Here is a 9,886-nt window from a genome sequence, read left to right as displayed (position 1 = left end):
GCATTATTTCGGCAAATGAATGATATTTCTTCTTTTATAATATTATATGTTGTTAAGTCGTTACGGTCAGTGCTGGAGTGATCTCATTCTTACAAAACGGGCTACAAGCAATGCGCATTAATTTTAATAAGCATCGATACAAAAATTGCCAGAGATTCCATGGTGCTTTTCCATAGTGCAATACTAATAGCATGTAGACCATTAAATAAAAACGTCTAAAAATTAGAAATCAAAGTTTTAAGTTAGTCGTTATATAAATCATTAATCTGAGTAAAATCAAATGAAACCATGTTAACAGAGAGGTCTATGATAGAGATGATCTTTCACATAACTGTTAATTCATAGAGAGTAAATGTGTCCAATATATATATATATATATATATATATACATAAATCGTTAAAAATTAAAATTAGCATTGCCCTATCAGTATCTCAAACTTTTCGAGACGCAGCTGCTACAGCTTCGCTTGCATCAAATGCTTGATTCACGTGAGTAGAAATGACAACAATGCCATACCGTATCATTACCTTATTTTATTAAGCCACATTCGCCTGTTGTAAGATATATGCTATTCAGGATAACTGAACCGGTCAGCAAAAATAGTTAATAAATTAAAATTGCACTTTCTGTAGTCATCAAATAATAAGCAACATATGTCACGCACATACTAAATAGAAACTGCATGGTCTTAAGACCACCAGAGTAAGATGTACTATTATCTACGTTTTATAAAGCTACAGTGAGAAGCAGATAGCCAGTTTAACGTAAAACGGCCTAGCCCACCATCCAACTCTAAATGGCAAAAATAACCGGTTTGTCTGGTCTATAAAACTAATGGAGTAAACTGTACCGCTTGGCGTCGCTCTAGTCGATGCGCGTAAACAAAAGCGCCTGGTTTGTTTGTTTACAATTAGCGACATTTGCGTGTGATTTGTATGCTTTATGCACATGGTACTGTTGGCATTCATAACACTGTCTTTGCTCTCTTCGAACAATAAACTACTATGTGATGTTGTCATTCCCGTTAATTACTAATGATTTTCTCATGGTTAGTTCCGCACGTCTATACGGTCAGTGGCTTTCGGTGTCCGCTGAGTTCGCCACCAACAACTGGTCCGGTCATAAAATCAATGAAAACCAGGTACCGCTAGAGTCAGTAAAAAGGTGACGCTGGCCTTCTGATAGGCCTCCATCGTGATCGTGCTCAGTGCTTGTAAAGAGTCATATCTGATGCTCTTTGGGTTACTCGTTGAAAAGTCCTTGCATGCATTGTGTCCCGCCGTTGAGGTTTTTACAGCCGACGACGCTACACGCGCGATCTCCGCTGCGGTTGGTGAACAAGAAGTAAAGAACGCGTAAGTTACATTTATACCTTCTGGTCGATTGTCGACATCGCGCTGTAGTAGACTGCCATTATATGGGATCCCAAATTCTCTAGTTTCGGAAAATCGCTGGCGTTTTAGAAGCGCCAGCGATTGCCTAGAGTCCTTGTAACATTTTCTGCCGAGTATCTACCCTGTATGCGGTTTACTTGAGTGAAAGGAAAGATAAATTAACGACTTTATTATTAAGTAGTCAATGTATGATCGGCTGAGAAAAAATTAATGTAAGTGCGCTTAAAATTTTTAAGGTTTTCAAGGTGCTGTTTAATGACAACAACAAAAAGCTTTGTACTTGTCATAACATCAACACGTACATACAGCATTATATAAATTGACACTTATTACACCGGAGACAGTTAAAGGTTCAACTATATACAGAGTCTTTGGCATAAACATTCATCAATAACTGGTGCTGATATCTGTTGGAATTCAAGTTGTATTTATCTTAAAAACGAATGAAAAATATTTGTCCACCCATTCATCGCTCTACAGCATGTACTCGAAGTGTACGACTAGTTGCAATGGCCACTTCAGTTTCTCTACATCAAACTGTATACGAACAGATAACCAAATAAGAGACCGGCTCTTACCTAAATACGCAGATGACATTACCGGATTAAATTTTGCTGTCGGTGATGACGATCTCTCGGCTTGCAGTCGCACGGATCGGATTAGACGAAAAAAGCTACTGTCTCTCTCCAATCGCTGGCTGGAATTGCGCCGGTGTTAAGGGATACTGTGTCTTCCGCACTGAAAAACTATTAGAAGATTTTACTCAGTAAATCCGCTATTGATGGAGAGCTGGGAGATGATTATGCTAAAACAACGGTGCTGCTTAATGAAATGTTGGCTGGACGTAAACATCACATAGGCACTCTGACAGCCTACGCGTTGATGGCAAGTCAACCTGGTCTATACTATGCTCAATAGTACATAATAAATATAACGTTTTGAAATGCGTACGCAGCTGGTAATATTCTTGATATTATTAGTATGCAATGACCTAGGACTTAGCTGCAGGAAGCGATTCTTCATCACCGAACACTCTTGATATGTATGCAAACAATCAGTTGTTAAGCAAAATAAAGTTCACAAACAAATAATCATTAAAAGTGTGGTCTAAAAGATAGCAGGAGGACCAACAGTAGAAATCCTCGGACGCTCTGTCGTAACTTAGTGACAGCAAAGTAGCGATATTCTCTCAGCTTTGACTTATGGGTAACGCCATTTTCTAAACACATATGTGATCATTATTAGCACTTGATTCAAGCAGTGTATGCATGCTTGCTCATTGTCAAACCCTTGGTGTTAAGAAATTATCGAGAGCTACCTAGCAATGTTTACTCATTGCCAAACTGAATTTAGAATGTACCCTCTCGTTTTTACAGATCGCTTATTTGCGTAGATCCGGACAACTGTTATCACAACCAAGAAGACTCACCTTAAGGGATCTCTAGTTACAATCAACTAAACCAGAAAATAAGGCATCAAGATGACCGGAGATAGCAACAGCTGCGATGGTGCAGTACATCAATCCCTCGTTCAAGACTGCTCGAACAGAAATTATGGGCATAACGGCCCGAATAACAACAACAAAACCGTAAAGTAAGGAATATTATTTAATTAACATACAAAGCGTAGAATATTCAATGTATCTGTCAAGGAAATGTAAAGAATAAAAATGTCATATATCTTGTTTAACAGCATCATTTTCAAAATACGAAAAAATAAGCTAATTCAATTTTGTTTTAAACACCGTCAGCACTTTTGCAAGGTGGATCTATGCAAATCTGATGTCCTTTTCAAAAATGGCTCGCAATTAGGAAATCTAGTGAAAACAAAAAAATAATACAATAGCTACTGAAGTTAGTTTTCTTTTGGCTGTGATGTGCGTCTCTGGTTTCGTAAGTCATTATATTCTAACTTAATTGTAATTACATTGGGCTCATCCGTGTCAGTATGCGCAGTGTGCTGTGATATAGCCAATGCTGTAAGTGCACTTACACTAAAAAGAAACAACAGTTGTTTCGACAAACATTTGAAAGGAACTTGAAACGCTTTATAATGCAAACATTTTATTATATCCAATATCTAGAAAAATTGCCGCTCTTAATAACTCTGCGTGGAAGAAGCCTGACTTGGAGAAGCTGCTATGTGTAGGTTTGTATTGTGTTACGTACGGTTTGGCAGGGCTGTGCTGTTATTACGTGGCTGCGAAGGAGATTTACGTGTGTCATACCAATTCAAAGACACCTTCGATGTCTTTTTAAGGCAAGCGAAGTTTACCTGGAAGAGTGTATTTCTTTTTTCTCTTTTTTTTTTTTGTTAATAATGCATACAGCAGTTTCAAAGCTGCTGTATGCATTGTTCAAAGCTGTAAACATTTTGTGAGTAAAGTAGCTACCTATTGAGACTTCTATTCTACGCTCACCCAGATTTCAGTGGTGCAGGGTGACCGCATCACATATAAATTTACCTGTTAAACTTTATGTTAGTGACGTTTGTTATCAAATATAACAGCAGACAATTGTGGTTACCCTAATATTGGAAACTGAACATTGAATTACTATAGGCGTTTGTATAGATGGTTTAAGATCATTGTTCTCTGTGGGTTTACAGGAGTAGTCCTCGTAGGAGTCGTACCCAAACCCGAGAAAAAGAAAGCATGCGCGGTATTTTCGAAATCATCTCTATAAGCGATAGCGGACAAGTGGTCGCCCTTGAAACTGGATGGAAAAACGATATCAACAAGCTGACCGATGGTCTAGCCGGTTACGCAGATTTCTCCAAACCCGGAGTGGATGACATGGAACCAGATAGCATTTACGCGTACAAAGATGGCGAAAATTGGAGACGATGCCGCATGATATCCCGTCACGGGCCTGGACGTTTTCTCGTCGAGCTCATTGATTATGGCGGTACTACTACCACTACACGAGACAAGATTCTCACGTTGTCACAGCTCTATAAAGACTGGAGCGTTAAAAGCATGGATGTACTATTCGCTGGTCACTCGCTTGAAAGTGGATCGCAGGATAACATAAAAGAGTTACAAGACATATTGTTGAATAAAAGCGTCCAGCTAGCTTATACCCAAGAGCGAACCGGCCCACAACAAAGGGATCGTATTTCTGTCACAGAGATCAAGCAGCAAAATGCTAATATGCTCGAGGTGTTGGTTGAAAAAGGCCTTCTTAAAAAAGAAATCCAACAACGGTATCAACAGCAACCATTTGATCGCCCGCTAAGCCAGACCGTTCATAATAGGCCACAACGACAAGACCGGCCTCCTTTAAGACCACAAAGACCAATCACCAAGTCTGGGTCTGGTCCTCAAAGGTCCGACGCAAGACCGCGACACCCCCACGAAGCCAGTGGCAGCGGTAACGGAACCCAGATATTCGCGCAGGATCCCCTATATGCCTGCTCAGTTGACCAGCCACTTCAGCAACAGATCTCATTCGCGACGAAAAATAGTTGGGGAACGGCTGAAGCCTGCAATGAGGATTCGAGTACTGAGCGTTGGGCCGCGCAACAAGTCGACACAGTTGCCAAGAAGTTCGCCTCCGATTGGAATGACCAGCGTGAGAATCGAGACCCTCAGACTAGTTGGCGCGACGTGAAACAGTGGACTACAACGGAGTGGGACGATGGTATGGATGCTATGCAGAGCACGTCAGCTGAACAATCAGTCGCGCCGGTAACCTCTTACAGCCAGCAACACCAAAGAAAATCCCCTAAAGGCCAACATAACCGGGAGATAACTTCCTGGGCCAACGATCGTACCAATAGTAATGCAGCTGCACGATTGTCCGATTGGGACTGTGATGTCGAATCTGCCGGTCAAGCTGAACTTTCAACGACACATTATCAATTAGCACGGCCAGAGGGTCGGCCACTTCGCGGCCACTCCAGAGACTCAGTCCAACAAGCTCTACTAAGTCAAGGCCAAAAAAAAAAAACGCCTTCAGTACAGAGTGAAAATGAGGACGTATTTAGTTCGGCAGGTGACTGGAGTGGTTCAACGAAAAAAGAATCACCGAAAGCCAAAGAGCTACAACGGAGGGTCAAGAACCTCACTATCAACGGGGGGAACTCTACGGACAAATGTGAACGATGCGTTCAGCTAACTAATAGGGTTAGTATACTTCACGTTAATTTACCATGAATACGGTCACATGGCAATGAACAACACTCCAACACTCTATGAATATTAAATTACTTGTACCCATGGTGCATATGGAGGTTTTACCACCAAAAGGCCCCCAAACTAGGGTTTTCTTTATTCATTGGTTATTAAAGAGAGATAAATGACTGATCAATTATTGGTCTTTGAAGATCTTCTTTACAATTTTTTTTTAAGAATAATATCTTAATCTTTTTAGGTTTATCCCTATAGTTTTCTACACAACAAGCTTCTAGAAGCAATTGATAAAACTCTATACTTTGTATAATTTCATAGGTAAACACGCTTGAATCGAGCTTGTACAGTTTGGCGCTTCAAAAATTGATCAGCGCCCGACTGACAAACATCTCATCGGAGCTGCGCCAAGTGAAGATCAGTCTGGCACAACTGCGTCTTGATCCGGCTAGCCAGGAAAACGAGACGGCACTTAGCGCTCTGGCGCATTGTCGTCGCGAAGGCCGCGTTCGTGTTAGAGAAGTAGAAGAACTACTTCTGACTGCTTCCGCGGAAACTTTGGCTTCATTCGGGATGAATGGGTGGTCACAGTTTGTAGGGGTTATCTGGAAGCCCATGATGGACCTTCAGTATTTAGACGAGCGGCCACTCTGTTAGTGTTTGTTTTTTTCACTTTAATACTACTTTCTATATCGCCTTATCGTGTATTGTATAACAATTGTTAATAATACTTGTGCATATAAATTTGTGTTCAAAAATGAATTACTTGTTTCAGATAAGTGCTCATTTAATAGTCCTAATTTAAGTTGTCTATACTGAAGTAATTTCCGTTGGATGCGATAAGCTTAGAGCTCCCCAACACATTTTTCAGATTCGATCATCGGGACAACCCTCAACTCGGCTAGCGATTTTTATTTTACTTCTCCTGTTGTGTCGAAACACGTTTCCTTCAGACTTTTTCTTAGTGTTAGGGATAGGAGAGTTGCACGAGGTTAGGTCCGACGAATCCGAAGGTCACTGCAAGACATGTATCGCGTTTTTTACAAAAACTGCTGTACGAATAGCTAAGTGTGGGCCGGTGCATTGCTATGTTGAAGGACCTAGGATTTGTCAGAAACGTCTTAGTTTTAGAGTTGGATCGTGTAACTTTCTTTGGTCGCGATTCGTTTTCGGATCTATACACGGAAAATACACCCGTAGCTGTGCAACCATATTTAGTCATCCACAATGATAAGTTAAAACAATTTTAGCTCCCAAATGCGTAAGGTTCTTGTGACACAGTTATTCACGACTATTACTTTGGTGGGCATTTAGCTATTTTTCTTCGCCGCAAGCCATCTGACACTTAAACGATCGATCAAAATGGCCTGACGCGAGCTAATTGAGATTTGTATCTCTTATAGTTCTTCTATGGTGATTCGACTGTTGGTAAGCACGAGTTGCTTCATCCTTTTTACGTTCTCGTCCGTGATTACTATCACAGGCCTTCCAGAATGAGGATCGTCATCGACGGACTCCTGCGCATCTTCGAAATGCTTGAACTACCAGTTTACTTGAGCTCTGCTTAATGTAGGCATTTTGCAATATCCGCAGAGTATCTATGTGGTTGGTTTTATTTTTACACAAAAACTAATGCACGTTTGTTGTTATTTGGAAAAATCGTAGAACGTTCAATATACAAACTTACCCAATCTCACCGAAGAACTCGAGGTTATATCCGTTTGTAATCAAATTTTACCAGTGTGTAGCACAACCTCTGTTCTTTTTGGCAAACAAACGTGGATCGAGAGTGATCATCCAGTGGTGTGGAAATTTAAAGAACTCGTTTACTTCTCAAAGGTTAATTAAAGAAAAAAATATTTCTGTATATTGGCATCCATAAAAATACACCTCTAAACTTGCGAAACTATTTAAACTTTCAACGACTGCGTTAAGATGCAATAAACTTTTGAAGCGTGTCTACGTTTTTTGCGAAAATTGTTTCGCTTTTCAGCAGGATATGCTCACAATTATTGCAAGGTGTGGTTGATATGAAGCTATTAGAGTGTCACTCGAACGATGATATTACAGTCAGCTGCTGTTATAACCTGTCTATTTTTGTATATTGTATAGCTGTACACAAGGGCACCGTTATTCGCCATGTAGTGCTTGAAGATGACGGACTGTTGGAAGCGGTAAATCCTTCACAGCAGCCATCCGAGAACTCACCTGAACGCGCCACCGTAATACTGGAGAGGGCGATCGAGATTCCGAGGATGTTCCCCGTTCTTCAGGATCTCGCGCCGAATCGTGCACAAGGCCGTGTTAATTCAGTCTTCTTCAGCGAGGTACGAGGCAATGAGAAATGGATCTCGCATTTTGAAGCGGTTGGGTCACACTGCCATAGTTTACATAGATAAGAGCAATTTTGAATATAATAATAGAGTATTATTATTATAATCATAGAATAATAATATTCTGTTATTATTAGCGCATGCTGGTATTGATAGGAAAACTGCTGAGACTTCTGCCTGTTACTCTGTTCCGTGGACCGTTTTCCTAAAAAGGTCTATATCTATTTTCATGTTTCTAGGACAACTCAAAGGTATTTATACAGTTGGAGTGTCCACAATCAGTTGAAGAAGACCTTGAGGAGTATGCTAAGAGTACGATCGCTTTACTGACTGAACTCCGTGTTATTGATCAGTAAACAGATGTAAAGAAGACTTCAGTGCTAAACTATAGTATGGTTGGTGATGGCAAGAAGTGCCGTAGCACCGGCATTGCAAGCCGTTGCGGTACATCTTGAAATTGCGCAGCCACTGGCCGCCTGAAGATTAAGTCTACAACGAAGCTTCGTACGAGGCTTATGAGAGAGCCCCGACGAATTCACACAATGGCGAGCACCAATCGTAAGCGGTTGTCATCATCAACAGTGACAGAAAAAGAAGCTAATTACAGCTTAGCATATATGCGTGAGAAAAAGATGCAGAATTTGGGGACGCAGGACAGCTCAGAAGAATAACTATATTTCATGTATGCACTCACTATATTAGCTGTCCGAAGCTGTATCAATATAGACGATGATTTACAGTGCCAATATCACCTATAATCGCTTCTATGAAATGTTAAAAAGCCTAGTACAAGTGTCAGCATCTTTTCGTGCTCAAACGACCCGATGAAACAATCGATGATTAAATTTGTGGCTAAAAGTTCAGCTAGAAGCAGACTTAAATTCAATATCTGTTCTAGCAGAATCCATAGTAGTGAATGTATTATTGAATACTCACAAGCCAAGGCAGCGGGGCTTGTGCACCATGAGCTGCATAAATTCAGCTGCTTGAATTGAAATCCGGCTACAACTCAGGTGTGATAGACTGTCATGCAATATTTGTATACTATATGAAACACTATTTTGACATTGTTCCAATAGTCTCAACAAAAATTGGCTTATTAGGATAACTTACACTTTGCCCTGAACGATATTCGAATCCATTATTTTATTTTTGTCATGATATATGTAAAGGAAGCTATGAGTTTGCTTATCCAATGCTTGTACTGGTTTATAGTACACTAATTTTAGTGAATCTCCAGGTTCTGATCAAAACGGACCTTTTCTCTGAACTTGAGTGGTAAAAACGTACATGAAGCGGCTAGAAACTAAAATCTCTATTGAGATGATGACTTTGGCTAATTAAATACGGCGTGAGTTTGCGCTTTGTGCTATTTATTCGCGCTACAGTTAATGATCCTATAATTATATCTTTATCTTTTGTTCCGTATATATTTTCTTCTATGCACAGCGCATATATATACCACTAGAACATATAAAGCTAAATAAATCACTAGATACATCAAATGTATATTTGCTTAGAACGATATTTCGTTGACTGTAAAAGTGCAAGCAACGAAGAGCAAAAGCACAAACTCGAAAAACGTCGAAACAAAGTCGAAAAACGATAAAAGATGATATACAAATATAGATACAAACCATCAGGTGTGCATTGTATTACTGGATAACAGAGCAAATTAATGGTACAAACCTGCTGTAATTCTGTATTGAATATTGAGTATATTGTCATGAATAGTGTCACACGGTGACAGTGTTTGAAAAAAGTTTTTTTTTTGTAATAACTTGCACATCAACACACAAATGCTTGAAAATGCGTCAGCAAACGACGTCTTCGGGAAGCCGCTTTTCGACCATCGACCCCACTTTTGGCGGAGCAACTTCGGTTGAGATATTCTGCTTTTTCTGTTCTGTTCGCTAGAGTGGATCCTCTAGTTGTTCTGTAGTAACCGTTTCATCTACCAGCACCACATGATCGTGAAAGCTCTATAGACGCGTTGCGCAGCCAGCAACAGCACTTCAGATCAGTTCAG

The 9,886-nt window shown here is 40.2% G+C and overlaps 1 protein-coding gene and 1 long non-coding RNA gene across 4 annotated transcripts; one reads left to right on the top strand and one right to left on the bottom strand.

Moving 5' to 3' along the window:
• Positions 1–514: 514 nt before the first annotated feature.
• On the bottom strand, positions 515–2,921 carry LOC111271532 (uncharacterized). 3 transcript variants are annotated; one of them, XR_015315360.1, is made up of 3 exons: positions 2,825–2,921; positions 1,996–2,141; positions 515–1,325 (listed from the first exon to the last, which is right to left on the bottom strand). It is a non-coding gene; the product is annotated as an uncharacterized LOC111271532 (long non-coding RNA). The 3 variants fall into 3 exon arrangements; XR_002686922.2 differs by lacking the exon at positions 2,825–2,921 and adding an exon at positions 2,387–2,749 and having other exon boundaries at positions 1,974–2,141; XR_002686921.2 differs by lacking the exon at positions 2,825–2,921 and adding an exon at positions 2,387–2,749.
• LOC111271527 (uncharacterized) lies at positions 2,855–9,481 on the top strand. The gene is made up of 5 exons (XM_022852381.2): positions 2,855–2,988; positions 4,003–5,521; positions 5,846–6,176; positions 7,637–7,851; positions 8,097–9,481. Exons 1-5 carry the CDS (start codon positions 2,876–2,878, stop codon positions 8,211–8,213), a joined length of 2,295 nt encoding a protein of 764 aa, XP_022708116.1. The 5' UTR covers positions 2,855–2,875; the 3' UTR covers positions 8,214–9,481.
• The last annotated feature ends 405 nt before the right edge of the window (positions 9,482–9,886 follow it).

Source organism: Varroa jacobsoni, unplaced genomic scaffold (genome assembly GCF_002532875.2).
Source record: "Varroa jacobsoni isolate VJ856 unplaced genomic scaffold, vjacob_1.0 contig00739, whole genome shotgun sequence".
Classification (NCBI taxonomy): Eukaryota; Metazoa; Arthropoda; class Arachnida; order Mesostigmata; family Varroidae; genus Varroa; species Varroa jacobsoni.
This window is presented reverse-complemented; position numbering and strand designations above follow the sequence as displayed.